Source organism: Palaemon carinicauda, chromosome 15, assembly GCF_036898095.1.
Source record: "Palaemon carinicauda isolate YSFRI2023 chromosome 15, ASM3689809v2, whole genome shotgun sequence".
Classification (NCBI taxonomy): Eukaryota; Metazoa; Arthropoda; class Malacostraca; order Decapoda; family Palaemonidae; genus Palaemon; species Palaemon carinicauda.
This window is the reverse complement of record NC_090739.1, coordinates 75,541,038-75,558,062: the sequence shown is the minus strand read 5'-3', so window position 1 is coordinate 75,558,062 and position 17,025 is coordinate 75,541,038. Positions and strand designations below refer to the sequence as shown.

Sequence of the window (17,025 nt, the reverse complement as noted above, 5' to 3'; positions counted from 1 at the left end):
TCATGAGCAGGGAGACCTAATCTACTGCACAAGGTTTTTCAGGACTGCTGAAGACTGACAAAGATCTGTCAGACCTAGAAGGGCTGCTCAAATAGTAGTCAGCCCAGCTCCCATACAGGACAGGAAGCATCTTTTTTAATTAAGGGTTAGGATGACGGAATGAATGTCAACCCATTGCCCTTCATGCACTACTTTACTTTAAGGGCTGCATTTCTGGTCCTATACAGCAGGGTAACCCTACTTTCTTCAGGACCTTCACAGTCAATAATCATGTTTGTTCCAAAGCATTCAACATTTCAACAAGTCTCAAAGCTACCCCCCTTATCCCTTTTGTGCCAGAGAAGATTTTATATACACTGGCACCTTTCAGAGCCCACTCCCTATTGACGCTGATGTTGCTAACCTGGTACCGTCAGTACCAGTTGATAAGTTGTCTAGCCTCCCCTACATCTTTTCAGGTCCCGAAATGACGAACATGGAGGTAGCAGCTATGTCTGCAATCCAAGTCTGCTCGTGGCTGGACCAGTGGTAACAGAACTTAGGGGAAGTACACTCCTTTAAGGGAAGAAACTCAAGATGGGGGTCATTTTGGCACTATGACATTGAAATTTGCACAGAATATGCATCTATGTGCACACAATACTTCAGCCAATTTTAGTCTCCCGAAGTTGAATAGGTTTTTTATTATTGTTTTTTTCTTGTTTTTTTTTTTGGACTTTTTCTCTTATTTTCAAAATCCATCTCCTCCCTTATTTATGAATAAATTTTAAAAACTTAAAAACCAACATAGTGCTTATAGTATATACAATACAAAAAAGGTGGATATTTTCAAATTTTCTTATGTTTTTTGTTCCATCTCATGAAAAAAAAAGTAAAAAAGTAAATTTTTTTTCCAATTAATTTTTGGGGGGGGGATAGGAAAAAATCTTGTCTTTTTTCTATTTCTACAATCATCCAGAATTATAATACTTTTTTAATTTAAAAAATTGGTCCATAAATAAGGAAATAGTTAGCAATTTGATAACGAAAAATACTATTTTGAGAAATAACAGTTTAAAGTTTTGATGTACTCACATTTGTTGGTAAAGCTGATCTGGAAAGTGTACAAGGCTCCTGGTCCCCTCTTTTATAAAAAGATATTATCCCCTCTTTTAGACATGGTTATTTTTTTATTGTTGCAAGGGGGAGGGGTTTCATAGTATGCCAGTCTACTCATTGTTGCCAGGTTTAGTACCCTAACTGGCTCCTGGCTGATATGCATCTCCTCTGCTTGCATATACTTTCGTTTTCTTTCTCGGTGGAGCAGTAGATATGCTCTTTCTTCTTTTTTCTTTTAGTGTTATAGTTTTTAGACATTGCTTTGTTGCATCTTTCATTACTGGGATTAATGAGCCAGCAATGTATCCTACATTGTGCTCAATTGCTGCAATATGGTAGGCAAAAGTGGCAGTATCTTTTCCATGATATGTTTTCAGGTTCTTCACATTTACACTTAGTAATCAAAGTAACATCTAAATTCTGTCTTTCAAAATCAAGTTCAATTTTGCTGCTACAATCACTGAGAAGAGGCTACCACGTTTTCCTCCTCTACATGGTTCTTTCTTTTGTTTTCCTCAAGTTTCTGTCTCCTCTTTTCATTTAAATTCTACATGTTTTTAGCAGACACTAAACGCAAGTTAGACCACTTCCTCTTAGGCATGATTAGTTGCCAAAAACTAGCAAAAAACACTATATAAACAGACGTTAGCTGATCGAGACTGAGAGCACACGTGTGGACACACCAACTCACTATATTGATTGGGTAAGCACTGCCTTGTAGAGTCAAAAGTGAAAGTGTGTGCTTTCACGTAGAAAGGAAATAATATCGTACTGTAAAAAGCAAAATACAATCCAATATCAAAGAAACCAATTGCAAAATAACTAGGTCGCTGGATGATAGGGCTGTTGGGTAGATCCTTGGGTTAGCATATGCATGCACAAAACTGCAATTTTTATCTACTAAAATACTCCAGATTGCTTTCATCTTTCGTCTGGCAACAGTACACACCTCGAGGCTAAAGGAGAGCGGTAAAACTAAAATTCGTGATTTTGACCCAAAAATCGAGTTTCTTCCCTTAAGCAATTTGAGGAATTATATCGATTCGGGGCTAAAGCCATAGAATTCCTTTTGCATCAGAACTTTTACCTATGGGGTAACTACATCCTTAACAGGTGCAACACTGTCTTAGCCAAGTACTCTGGACAGCTCTCACCTACTATGGGTTTCACAGACAGTGCAAGTGCAATTTTTTGCAATTATTCTGTAACGAACAGTCGTATCAATACGAGATGTTGCTATAGGGTATTACACCCAGTGAGGAAATTTATAGGGGTATAATGAATCGTTAATTATTAATTATAAAGACACTTGCCCCAGTCACAAAACCGAACAATAATATACAGAACCTCTACCTCCACCCCCTCCCTCCCTCTCCTTTCATCCCTCACCTGCTCTCCCCCTGCTTCAAGCTATCTATCTCCACCTCCACGCCATCCATCCCTCTCCGTTCTTTCCCTCCCCTTCATGCTCTCTTTCTGAGAAGGTAGCTTATGTTGCAACTTATTTTGTATGATTTTTTTTTTATATCAACCACTCTATCTGTCTATCTATCTTATCTAATTATAATATTTATTGTTGTAGATATGGAACAATTCAATCGGTTGTTACCTATCAGATGACTGACTGCTTTATTCACTGGTTTGCTCATCTCTCTCTCTCTCTCTCTCTCTCTCTCTCTCTCTCTCTCTCTCTCTCTCTCTCTCTCTCTCTCTCTCTCTCTCTCTCTCTCTCTCTCTCTCTCTCTCTCTCTCTCTCTATGGTATTGGTTAAGTAAATAATTATTAGATTGATAGAAAAAAAAATCGTAAAAAAATGTTTAAATCAAAGCAACATTCAGAGAGAGAGAAAGAGAAAAGGAAAGACGTAGGGCAGGTGAGGGAAGAAAGGAGAGGGGAGGAAGAAAATGGGGGTTGGAGGTGAAGGGGGTTGTAGGCAGGCGGAGCTCTTCCAACCTGGTGTTCGTTTTCTTGCTTGGCTAATGAGTTTTGCCTCTTGGTATACAGTAGGTACAAAAGTCTTTATTATTTACAATAAATGATTCATGATACTCCTATAAATTTCCTTACTGGGTGTGATACACTATAGTAAAATCTCGTACTGATACGAGTGTTCGTTACAGAATTATTGCAAAAAATCGCTCTGGCACTGTCTGTGAAACCCATAGTAGGGATGTGTTAGCCCTGAGAAACTGTGACTTAGTGAGTTCCCTTCTCTATTCCCTCCCTCAGATGTAGCCATAGCTATAGAGAAGGTAGGAAGCTTGGAACAACCTCCTATAATAAGAAATAGCAGCAAAACCAAGGTTTGGTTATCTTCCCCCCCCCCCCCCCCCCCGCAGCAGCAGCAGCAAAGGAACTCTCCTTTGAAGCCAGTTCCCAGCAGATGACATCTGCCTTCAACAGATTCTTACAGCTCGTAAGGTAAGCCCCCAGGCCTACCTTTTGTCAGACAGGACATTCATTCGGACAAAAAAGGCACAGTCACAGAGGCTCCTGCTTGGAAGTGCATGTCCCCCAGCATACCACCAATGGGGCGTTGCCTACAAAGCTTATGGCTAAGGGGAAGGACTTGGAGGCCGATCCTTGGATGGTAAAGTCCGTTCAGGATATTGAGTCCCTTTCATAGCCTGTTTGCCATCTCTGACTAGACTCTGACAATCCAACTATTTTATGCAAAATGCTCAGTAAAGGACCTACTCTTATTAGAGGAAATCTCCAAATTTTTTTACCAAAGGATCATTGGAGGGGGTCCTAAGCAACCCTCCAGGCTTCTTCAGCAATTTATTTCTGGTAGATGTGCTGATGGGAGGTTGGAGACCCGTCATGGACGTCTCCTGTTTGAATCTTTGTGCTGCTTACAAAATTCAAAATGGAGACTGTCCATCAGGAAGAACAATTTCCTTCTGACCGTAGACCTGAAAGATGCATACTTTCAGGGCACAATACATCCTGCCCCAAGGAAGTACCTAAGATTTCCCTTTCTACGCAAGATTTTTTAGTTCATGGTGCTGTGCTTTGGCCTGTCAACCCCTCGTCTTCACCAAAGTCTTTGCCCTTGTCTCAGCCTGGGGTCTTGTTATGGGCATCAGGCTTATGCAGTTGACTCTGAGGAGCCAGTGATTGCAAACATCAAACCACCCTGCAACCCTGCTGTCAGTACCACAGGTGGTGGTAACGGATCTCCATAGGTGGTTGAGAGGGGAAGATCCTGTTAGCAGGAACCCACCTTCAGTCCTTTGCAATTTCTTGTTCTCTTATGCTTCTTGCCAGTGGTAGTGTGCTCACCTATGAAGAGAACATATTTCAGCCCTATGGTGAGAAAAGGAAAAGGTCTTTCACATCAATTTCCTGGAGATGAAAGCAGAGCAGCTAGCATTACTTCACTTCTCAGCAGGGTTGAAAAAAAGTCATGAATTTTTTTAAAATTAATTCTCTTGATTTAATTTTTTTTTTCAACAAAACCTATTTACTGTTGCTGATAATTTTTTTGTCTTATGAGGGTATTTTCTGGTATTGAACTATAAAACCATAGGTTAATGTACGTGTACATTACTTAGGAAGAGGTTTTCTCTTAAAAATCAAAATCCAAACTAATGATTTAATTAGAACGCACAAGTTATGGTAACTAGCACATAAATACAAAAAAATAAGTGAAACTGCAAACAAACAAATACAGATATACAGCAATTTTATTTTAATGTACTGTACACAGTAAGATATAAAACTAAGAACATATTAAGGACTTCTCCGTGTGCATACTGTACTAGCAACAAAATTTCTAATTCCTATTAACACTTAAAAGAAATCAAGACCTTTTATAATTTGTATAATTGCAACTACAACTTCAATTCTTGAGAGCACCTACGCCAAATGTTATAGATTTTAACTAGGATTTTGTTCATTTGTTGCAGTACTTATTAAAAGTAACTAGTTTTCTTTTTTCGTGGTAATTTGTGACATTTCATTTTTATTTAAATCGAAACAACCCTGCTTCTCAGAGACCAATGAAAGGTTAATCTGTGGTGCTAATGAGCGACAACACAATAATGACATAGCAGTAGAGATAATTAAGTGGACACAGACCTAAGCAATCTCTCTCTTGGTTAGGTTTATCTCATGCAAGTGGAACATCATTGCAGACCATCTGGGCCGTCGTTGGACAACCTTTGGTTCAGAATGGTCTTTGCTTCCTCTAGTGGTCAAGAGACTTTTGACTTATGGGGTTCCCTGTTTCTGGCCATTCACCTGAATCACAAACTACCGGCGTATTGCTCTCCAGTCATAGACTAAGCTGCAGTGGTGTAAGATGCCTTTCGGCACCTATGGGATGGACTGTACTTTGCGCTTTTCTATCGTTTTGTCTGATTTGTCAGACACTGAACAGTCTGAACATTCCTGTAAGTCTTAAGTAATGCTAGTAGCTCCAAAGTGGCTTACAGCTGGAACCTCTCACGAAAGTTCCAAGAGAAATTCCACAATGACCAAACCTGTTACGAAAACCACAAATTAGAAAGTTCCATGACACAGTGCATTGCTGTCGCCTTGGGGTTGGAGACAATTCAACATCTCCGAAAGAAAGCCTTTTTGAGACCAACTATGAAACCTCTTTCCAGATACTGTACTGTATCACTGAAAGTTGTCTGCAGCTGTCTACCAGGCTAAATGGAAAAGCATCTGTGGTTGGTGTTGTACAGGGAATATTACTCCATTCAAGGCCACTATTCCCCAGGTTGCAGACTTTTCTTGGTGTTTTTGAGGAACAAGAAATCCCTGTCATTCACTGCGGTGATAGTCAACTGCTCAGTCTTGAGCCAGGTTTTCAAACTGAAAGGGCTTGACCTCTCCTCGTTATGGGAACTCCCAGTTCTCATTGGGAGGTTTGAGCAGTCTTGTCCTCAAACCTCCTACTTGGGATGTGACGAAAATTCTGAGGGCTAAGAGAAAGTCCCTTACGAACCTATGCATAAATATTTAGACAGCGACCTTTCTTTAAAGGCAGTCTTCCTCCTTGCCTGAGCTTCAGCCAAGAAACTAGGAGTAACCATATAGATTATATGATCCAGTTTTGTATAGCTAGGAAAAATACAAACTTTTTAAACTTTGTAGTTTCTTAACTTATTTAATACATGATCTTAATGAATATTACATCAGTACCAATATGTTATAGCTTATCTTGGTTTTGATAGTTTGTTTATAGTTTATCATCAGATATGACTTGGACATATGAATTCGTTTTCCCTCTCTCTCTCTGAGGTGCCATACAATACTGACATGTAGCAGAAGAGAAAAATTGTTTCCTTTAAAAAATTTTAATTAAATACTATACAGTACACGAAAGAATTTTATACTTAGCTTAAATCTATATTTGGTAGTAGGCTGGGCTTAAAACAGGATTCAATTTCGTCAGGTGATCTATAGTTTCAGCCGACACTATAATGTACTGTACAGTATATAAAGAAGTCTAAAAAATCATGGTTTTTAATGTTGACTGAATTTCATTTAAGCTGTTTTGTACTTTCCTATTATCAATTTAAGGTACATTTTAACACCATTTACATTTTTTTTTTGTCGGTTGATTTCAAGGTAGTGGTATTGAGAATATTTTCACATATAATTAGCAAAGTATTTTAAATATAATTTCCTAACCTATACTGTATTATTTTCATTTATCTGAGGAAAAGTTTCATGCTTTGAGTTTTTGCTGATTCTAATGCTAAATTTAACATTTTGACGATTGTGGCAATTTTCAATATTGTACGGTATTATTTGCCAATTTGTAAAGCTATATTTCATGTTTAGACTTGGGCTTTTCATCATACTGTATTTCGTGATTTCTAATCAAATTTCTTGCTTTGACTTACATTCTTTGGTGTTTTTTTTTTCCTGGAAATTTTTTTGTCAAATGTAATGTTTGTGTGTTGTTAGGAAGAGTTGACTATTAAGGAATTTGTATTTTTTTTTTTTTTTTTTTAATTAACAAACCATAGTCAGTGAAGTTGGTTTGATGAACTTGTCCACCATTTCAGCTTCCCTTGTCGTTGTGATAAAGTTCACTGTTTTGGCTTTTTGTTATTTCAAACTTAAAGCTTTCATGTTTCTAATTACAAGACTATTTTCAGGTATTGGAATGGATGCCAGTGTTACACCTTTGCGACATGGAGGCCTATCACTCGTACAAACTACGGATTTCTTTTACCCTTTGGTAGATGATCCTTATATGATGGGTTCGTATTCATAAAATTTGGTTTTGCATGATTCCAGGAATCTTATCTGAAATCCATGATTTTTCTTTAAAATTTCAAGATGTAAATACAACCCTTCATGACAGTGTGTAGTTAAAGTCAGTTGCATAGCTCATATATTGTACCTCAGTTATCATCAGGATCTGTGAGTTTGTCTTTGGTTACTTCATATTTTTAAATACTGTATGTAACTTCCCTGGTAGTTACATATATATAGCTTTAATCTTGCGTTTCGACGTGTCACGACAGAAATTCAAAATTCGTGGCGATCGCCACCATGACAGTAGGTGGTCATACATGAGCGCCATGAAACGAAGGCTAACAGAACTATTCCCAAACATCTTCAGAAATTCTGTTGTGGATCGAATCAACACCTCGGGAATTCGTTCCGTGGATATTTTACTTTATTCTACAATTTGGTGAAGTACCTTTTGTCTGATTATTATTAATAGCTTTCGCTGCCTTTCAACTATCGAAGATATTATATAGGATAGTTTTTTGCTGGTCCAACTTGGACAGTTTAATTGAACTTGATTTTCAAGGATAAACAAGTTGTCAAACCCAGTAATGGCTCTTCTGTTGTTAAACTTTGGGTGTTGGACTAGAAGGGCTTTTGGGCTGCTCTTACTTCCCACACTGTAATTAGCAGGGGGCATGTACTGTATGTATTTGTTTTCGTTCCTTGTTCGTACTTTGAGCGATCAAAGATTTTTTCCCCCTATAGTACTTTATTAACGAACAACTCTTAAAGTTATAATGGAAGGTAGACATTTTCTACATTAAAGATTGTGGTGTCGCTATTTTGGAACGTAACTCTTAACAAGCGGAATGTAATTACCTTGAAGGAATTCAGTCCGCCATCGTGATGACGTCGCAATCCTGTGACGTAATCTGCATTATGACTTGCGTTATGTGATTTATTTTCTTTTCTTGCAAGAAATTTTTAAATGTTAGCTTACTAAGCATAAGTATGTTTATAATATAGGGAAATATATTTTTTCAATATCAAACTTACCCGATGATCATATAGCTGCATCCCTGCTGCCCGACAGAAAAAAACCTACGGGCGGAATACGCCAGCGATCGCTATACAGGTGGGGGTGTACATCAACAGCGCCATCTGTCAAGTAGGTACTCAAGTACTCGATGTCAACAAAGAACCAATTTTCCCTCTGTCGTGCCACAGGCAAGACCTACTAAATACGCCGTCCCTAACTGGATTTGTTTTCACAACGATTTGGTGAAGTACACTATTCCAGTTTTGAGCTTTCGCTATGCAGGGGTTTTATCTTCATTTCAAAACTTGAACTCGTTTTGGATAGATTTAATTATGGTGACGAAGAGAGTATGGACTCTCTTTCACTTTTAAATGGCCGACCCTTCCCTTAGACGGAAGTGTTGGTGACGAAGAGAGTATGGACTCTCTTTCACTTTTAAATGGCCGACCCTTCCCTTAGACGGAAGTGTGTTTAGGTTTTTGGTAATTTTGCTTAACAAGTTATAGATCTATTTATTTTATATCTCTCCGCCTTTATAGGCCTCTTCGATTAACTTTCCATTTATTATAAACTTATAAAAATTAATTTTTATGTATGTTTATATGCGACCTTTCCTAATAGTAGGCGGTCCTTACTTGGAACCGAAGTTAATTTACATTGAGCCCGTCATATCGTATTTACCTTTTAAGAATTTATACTTTTTTAATTTTAATGTTTTTGAAAGAATTTCTTTGATAGTCTCGTACTGTTTTCAAAGATGAACTAACGTTTAGTTTAGTCTCCGCAGTTGTTGACGTTCAGAACGTTCAATATGCGCTCTATCGTTACGATAGAGAGAGAGTATTTCACGGTTTCACGTTGCAGTAAGAGTAAACCGATTCTAGCGTTTCGTTCATTCTTTCTTAGCTTTAATGGTTTAAATTCTAATAAAGGAACTTTTTATTTGGGAAACCTTTCAGTTTTTTCCTTTAGCAAATAATATGTTTTAACGATATATAATTGGGCTCTTCTCTCAGGTTCTAAGTCAAGAGAGAGAGATAGAGACGGAGGGAGAGAGAGGAGAATAAACGTTTCGTTCAAGCGGGTAACGTTGTTCTCGTTTTTTACTCTTCTCCCTAGTCGCTGTAGGGGAAGAAGGTAAAACGTTTCTAGAGTTTTATTCTTGTTCCCAGGCTTTATGCGGTGAGAGATTTTAAACGTAGTTTATTTGATCTAGTGTTTAGTCTCTTTTCCAGCCACTGAATTCTTTATCTTTAATTATGTTTTTCTGTTGCATTGTAAAACTGTTTTCGCAATTACTATCTTTTAATGAAGGATAGGATTGCGTGTTTCAGGTAGAAATCAGTTAAAGTTTCGATTTCAGTGAAATAAGTGCAAACAGAAAATCAAAAGTGATAAAGTGATATGCGCAAAGTGTTACAGTGTTGCGTTCGAGGGTTCGTCTGTTCGTGCCAGTTGTTCACCTAGTCCGGGACCTCTTATAAGCTCCCAAGCCCAGGGGAGAAGTAATGTCGAACGACTTATGGGTTCCACAGGCCTTGATCGACGAACAGACGTTTCCCTCGGTGGTTTCGGGTGTATCTACACACGTTGCCGACGTGATCACCCCACCCACACAAAGACGAGAGAGCCCATTTATTCCTCGTCTGCGGAAGAGGTTTCTCGCAGAAACCATGGACCAAATCTTGCAGCTTTTTAAGTGCAAGTCGGTCCCTTCCGCGCAAGTCCAACGGCCTAGGTGTAGCCACTGGGTCAGTTCGGACTCGCTGCAGTCATCCGACGACTGCACACCTCCCAAGAGAGGCAAGGTGGTACCGCAACAGGCAGTAACTCCGTCTGTTGCCGCACCAGCTGTTTTAGACCCTCAGTCACAACGGACAGTAGCTCCGTTTGTTGCCGTCTTTTGTAGACCCTAGTGGTCCATGCTGCAGACTATGCAGTCTCAGCTTGCTTCCTTCATGCAGGAGTATCGTGCTGAGAAGGTTGACACTGCACCTGTTAACCTACAACCTGCCACGGTTGTGCGCTCAGCAGATACTGCGGCTGCCTGCTCCCACACTCCACCTGTGAGAGCTTCACCACCGATGCGCAGTCGACCCTGCCAGACGCATGTTCATGCTGCACCCTCCGTTGACATGCGTGAGCTACCGCATCAGCAGTGGGAAGGTGCTGTCAAGCTGCCGTGTTTTGACGCAATGCGGCATGCTCCGCAACCCACGGCAGTCCCTCCCACGCACCAGCACTCCGCTTTTGTTGTTGCCAGCTCCCACACTCCGACTGCGGAGAAGGTTGACGATGCACCCGTTGGCCTACAGCCTGCCACGGTTGTGCGCCCAGCATGGCTGCCTGCTCCCACACTCTTGTTGTGAGAGCTCCTCCACCCATGCGCAGTCGACCCTGCCAGACGCATGCTGACTCCCACAGACACACGGAGCACTCCGTTGCCGTGCGTGAGCTACCACAAGCTGCCGTGTTTTGACACGGTGTGTCAGCCTCCGCAACACACTGTGGTTACCGCCACTCGCCCGCAGCAGACTAGTCAGTCAGGAGTTGAGGCTTCCCCACACAGCTTTGGTTGTTGCCAACTCACAGACTGTCAAGCAGTTACATGACGTTGCCTTCTGGTCTGCTACTAATGCACCAGTGCTGTATGTCCTCACGCACCTGTTGTGGTTGACAGTTCAGTTTTTGACAGTTCACAGACTGTCAAGCAGTTACATAACGTTGCCTTCTGGTCTGCTGCTTATGCACCAGTGAAACCCTCACTGAGATAACCTAGCTTTTCTCGGACATGGTTCCTGTAGATGAGAAAGTGCTGTTCTCCCTCCTTCTGATATTCCTTTGAGGACTCTGTCATTTGGAGAGGAGCCTTAAGCTGCTTAGCCTCCTATGGACTTTAATTAAAGCATAACATGCTTCCAGGGATGGTAAATGGTTCCGCTTCAGTCGCTAACCCCGTCTGTTGCCACACCTGCTCCCATAGACCTTGGGCTTTGTTGCTAGACATGCAGTCCAAGCTTAGTCCTTGATAGAGGATTTTTTACGGAGAAGAACCTTCTAGCCAACAACCTTCCTACCGGTTGGTTGTACGCCCTGTTGACGCTGAGGTATCCTACTCACGTCCGCCAGTTGAGATGGTTCCTCCACCGGTGCGACCCAGTGTGGGTTGCCAGTCGCACGTTGGCGTTAAGCGACTCTCGGAGGTGGTTGTGGACGTTCAGTGTGTCACTAGGAAGACGTTCAACAACCAGCAGAGGTGACTTGTTGTGACGCAGTGCGGCAACCTCAGCAACCCGATAAGGGGTTGTCTGCACAACCCAGACAGTCTAGACAGTTTCGGGTTGTCGCTGTACTTCCTCGCGTCCCCATGGTTGACAGTTCACAGACTGTGCAGCAGTACCATGATCTTGTGTCCGGCTCCGTCACGCATCCACCAGTGCGACCGGATTCAGCGAGTCAGACGTTGCTCACTCCGTTGCCGTTTCCTCATCAGTTTCGGATGAGGAACCCTCTGATGAGGACATGGCTGAACAAGAAAATCAACCCCCAGCCCTGCTATCCATCCAGAAGATGCTGAAGAAGGAACACGGCCCTGTCAGGCTGTGGATGAGTCTGGTTAGGACACTGTCATCCGTGGTTCAATTGGTGTCACTTGGAAGACTACACCTCCGTCCTCTTCTGTATCATCTAGCTCTTCACTGGAAAAGGACAAGACGCTAGAAGCGGTCTCGATCCCGGTTTCCGGAAGATAAGTCTGGTCTGACTTGATGAAAGGACTTTATCAACCTTTGAAAGGGTCTTCCCCTGACTGTTCAGACTCCCAACCACGTTCTCTTCTCAGACGCATCGGACGTAGGCTGGGGTGCGACCTTAGGCGGTAGGGAATGCTCGGGATTATGGAACTCGAGTCAAAGGACAATGCATTTCAACTGCAAGAAGCTTCTGGCAGTACGTCTGACCTGGAAAAGCTTCAGGTCTCTCCTTCAAGGCAAAGTAGTGGAGGTGAACACGGTCAACTCCCTGCTTTGATGTACATCTCCTAGCAAGGAGGGACCTACTCTCTGACATGGTACGAGTTCGCAAGTGACCTCCTCTCCTGTTCAACAGGTCTAGACTTTTCACTAGTAACAAGTTTCATCCAAGGCAACTTGAATGTCTTAGCAGATTGTCTCAGTAGGAAGGGACAATAATTCCAACATATTGGACCCTCCACAAGGATGTATGCAAGAGACTTTGGGTCACCTGGGGCCAGCCAACCATAGATCTCTTCGCAACCTCGATGTCCAAGAGGCTCTCAATACTTTGCTCACCTATCCCGGACCCAGCAGTAGTTCTTATAGATGCCTTTCTACTAGATTGGTCTCATCTAGATCTATATGCATTCCCTCCGTTCTAGATTGTCAACAAGGTACTGCAGAAGTTCGCCTCTCACGAAGGGACAAAGTTGACGCTAGTTGCTTCCCTCTGGCCCGCGAGAGAATAACTTACCGAGGTACTTCGATGGCTAGTAGACGTTCCCAGAACTCTTCCCCTAAGGGTGGACCTGCTACGTCTGCCACGCGTAAAGAAGGTACTCCAAGGCCTCCACGCTCTTCGTCTCACTGCCTTCAGAGTATCGAAAGACTCTTGAGAACTAGAGGTTTTTCGAAGGAGGCAACCAGAGCGATTGCTAGAGCAAGGAGAACATCCACCCTTAGAGTCTACCAATCGAAGTGGGAAATCTTCCGAAACTGGTGCAAGTCAGTATCCGTATCCTCGACCAGTAATTCTGTAACTCAAATAGCTGACTTCCTCTTATATCTGAGGAAAGAGCGATCTCTTTCAGCTCCCACTATCAAGGGTTACAGAAGCATGTTGGCATCAGTCTTCCGTCACAGAGGTTTAGATCTTTCCAACAATAAAGATCTACAGGACCTCCTTAAGTCTTTTGAGACCACGAAGGAGCGTCGTTTGGTTACACCTGGTTGGAATTTAGACGTGGTTCTAAGATTCCTTATGTCAGACAGGTTCGAACCACTTCAATCAGCCTCCCTGAAAGATCTCACCTTTAAGACTCTTTTCCTGATATGCTTAACCACAGCTAAAAGAGTCAGTGAGATTCATGCCTTCAGCAAGAACATCGGATTCTCATCCGAAACGGCTACATGTTCTACATCTTGGTTTTCTAGCCAAACACGAGCTGCCTTCTCGGCCTTGACCAATATCGTTCGATATTCCAAACTTATCGTATGGTTGGAAATGAACTAGAAAGAGTATTATGTCCTGTAAGAGCTCTTAAGTTCTATTTTAAAACCTTTACGAGGCCCGTCTGAAGCTTTATGGTGTTCAGTTAAGAATCCATCTTTGCCTATGTCAGAGAATTCTTTATCCTATTTTTATCAGACTGTTAATACGAGAAGCTCATTCCCTTCTGAATGAGGAAGACCAAGCTTGGCTGAAGGTAAGGACACACGAAGTTAGAGCTGTCACAACTTCCGTGGCCTTTAAACAAAATAGATCTCTGCAAAATATATTCGACGCAACCTATTGGAAAAGCAAATCAGTGTTCGCGTCTTTTATCTTAAGAATGTCCTGTCTCTTTACGAGAACTGCTACACTCTGGGACCATTCGTAGCAACGAGTGCAGTAGTGGTGGGGGCTCCACCACTACAATTCCCTAATTCCAGAACCTTTTTAATCTTTCTCTTGAAATATTTTTGGGTTGTCCGGAAGGCTAAGAAGCCTTCCGCATCCTACTTGATTTGGCGGGTGGTCAAAATCATTTCTTGAGAAGCGCCTAGATTAGAGGTTTTGATGAGGACCTTTAGTATGGGTTGCAACCCTTCATACTTCAGCTCCTAGGAGTCGCTCAGCATCCTATGAGGATCGCGAGGCTCAGTAAGAAAGACGTACTTAAAAAGGCAGAGTAATGGTTCAAGTCGTCTTCCTTACCAGGTACTTATTTATTTTATGCTTGTTATTTTGAATAACTGCTAAAATGAAATACGGAATACTTAGCTCATAATGTCAACTTGTAATGCTGGTCTCTACCCACCCCCCTGGGTGTGAATCAGCTATATGATCATCGGGTAAGTTTGATATTGAAAAATGTTATTTTCCTTAGTAAAATAAATTTTTGAATATACTTACCCGATGATCATAAATTAAAGGACCCACCCTTCCTCCCCAATAGAGAACCAGTGGGACAGAGGAGAAAATTGGTTCTTTGTTGACATCGAGTACTTGAGTACCTACTTGACAGATGGCGCTGTTGATGTACACCCCCACCTGTATAGCGATCGCTGGCGTATTCCGCCCGTAGGTTTTTTCTGTCGGGCAGCAGGGATGCAGCTATATGATCATCGGGTAAGTATATTCAAAAATTTATTTTACTAAGGAAAATAACATGTTTTAAATATTTAACTTAGCCGGTGAATATATAATAGCTGCTGCTCCAGCGGCTCGACAGAAAAACACACAAAAACTCGCGAGCGATCGCTATGAAGGTTGCGGGTGTGCCCACCAGCGCCAACTATCGGCCAGATACCGCATATGCATGTAAACAAGCCTCAATTCTTCTCTGTCGGTCTGAACGACAAGACGTACCATTACTCGCTGTATAACCTGGAGTTTTTCAACAGACTTGGTGAAGTACTTCATTTTGGTTTGAGCTTTCGCAGTGCAGGTGTTTTATCCTCAACTTGAACTCTTGAACTCTTTTTTGGTCAGATTTAATTGTTGATGACTTTGGATTGTTTTTTGGACTTTCTTTGACTTTTTCAAAATGGCTGACCCTTCTCAAATTCCTAGATTTCGTAAGTGTAATGCTAGGGATTGCAATAGGCGTCTTCCAAAGGCCTCTCTCGGCCCACATACTGTGTGTTCTAATTGTCGGGGTAAAACCTGTCAATTAGGAGATCGGTGTGAGGAGTGCGTGGGCCTTTCGAAATTCGATTGGCTCGAATATGACAAGTACCTGTATTCTCGTAAGCTAGAGAGAGATAGGGTGAGGAGAAGTTCCTCTAGATCAGTAGATTTTTCCTCTCCCCATGCCCCTGAACCTAATCCTTCCCCTGTAGTAGTTGTGCCTGAACCCTCTACTAGCACTCAGGAACCATCAATGCGGGATATGTTACGTGCCATTCATGCTTTGGGCGAAAGAGTTGAGTCGTTAGCTACAGATCGTAATCAACTCATGGCTGACGTTAAAGAGCTAAAGTGTCAGAGTGCCACAGCGGAAAATCGTGGGAAAGTGATTAGTGCGCAAAGTGTTTTCAGTGTTGCGACCGAGGGTTCGTCTGTTCGTGCCTGTCGTTCGCCTAGTCCGAGACCTCTTGCAAGCTCCCAAGCCCAGGGGAGAAGTAATGTCGTACGACTTATGGGTTCGAGAGGCCTTGATCAGCGAACAGACGTTCCCTCTATGGTAACAGGCGTGTCTCATCAAGACCGCCCCTACCATAAGACGAGAGAGACCATTTTCTCCTCGTCATCCGAAGGCTTTTCGCATAAGAAACCGTGGAGCAAGGTTTCAAGGCCCTTGAAGCGAAAGTCGGTCCCTTCAGGACAGGTCCAGCGTCCTGGTTGTAGCCATTGGGACAGCTCTGACCCTTTGCAGTCTTCGGAAGACTGTTCGCCGCCTAAGCAGAAACGTTACACAGGCTCCGAGAGTCTTGGTGTAGGCAAGGTTGTGCAGTCTCAGACGTTACCCTCGTCTTTTACCGCACCCATTCCCGTTGATCCTAAATGGGTTGTACTGCAAGACATGCAGATCAAGCTCGCCTCCCTTATGGAAGACTATTCTGCTGAAAAGGTTCACGATGATTCTCGCCGCTTAGCTAATCGAGATCCTGGCCTTCAGCCGCCAAAACGAGCCTTTGCTCGTCCTGTTGACGTTGGCGTTACTAAGTCACGTCAGTCACGCTTTGTAGAGCCTCACTCGATGCAGTCCCGTGTTGACTTTCAGCCGCATATGGACGTTCAGCCGCTTCCTAATGCTCTTGTTGACGTTCAGGACGTTCGCCAACCAGCGGAGTTGACTTGTTTTGACGCTGAGCGTCAAACACCGCAGTCAAGAGTTGTTTTGACTGCTCAGTCTAGGCAGTCAAAGCAGTCTCGAGTTGACGTCGAGCGTCCTCCCGCTCCTGTTGTTGTTGACAGTCAGGCTGTTAAGCAGTTACATGACGTAGCGTTCTGGACTGCTACTGATGCACCAGTGCGTGTGGACTCTGCGTGTCAAGCATTGCCAACTCCTTTGCTTGTTACTCAGCAGTTGTCGGACGAAGATCCTTCAGATGAGGACGTTGCTGATCCTCATCATGATGATCATCCTTCGGATGTAGACGAACCTAGAACGGTTCCTCCTTCGATGGACTTTGAGAAAGTCATGTTAATTTTCAAGGAGCTTTTTCCCGATCACTTTGTTACCGTTGCTCCTCGTTCGCCACCGTCTGAGTTTGCTCTAGGCTTACCTGCTAACATGCCAGCCTTTTCTAAGCTAGTGCTTTCTCGCTCTTCCAAGAGGGCTTTACGACTTTTAGGCGACTGGTTGGATACCAGGAGGAGTTTGGGGAAGACGGCCTTTGCCTTCCCTCCTTCAAAGCTCTCGTCTAGATCGAGCGTCTGGTATGCCACGGGAGAAGTTCTCGGCTTGGGAGTCCCTGCCTCTGCCCAGGGTGACTTCTCAAGCCTCGTAGACTCTCCCCGCCGCC

At 42.7% G+C, this 17,025-nt stretch overlaps 1 protein-coding gene across 1 annotated transcript in view; it reads left to right on the top strand.

The window, feature by feature from the left end:
• Sps1 (inactive selenide, water dikinase) overlaps positions 1-17,025 on the top strand; it is an 80,585-nt gene that overhangs the window by 3,508 nt on the left and 60,052 nt on the right. Inside the window, exon 2 of the mRNA XM_068388528.1 lies at positions 7,218-7,322. Coding sequence (XP_068244629.1) covers positions 7,218-7,322 — 105 coding nt within the window. The remainder of the gene's footprint in view (positions 1-7,217; positions 7,323-17,025) is intronic.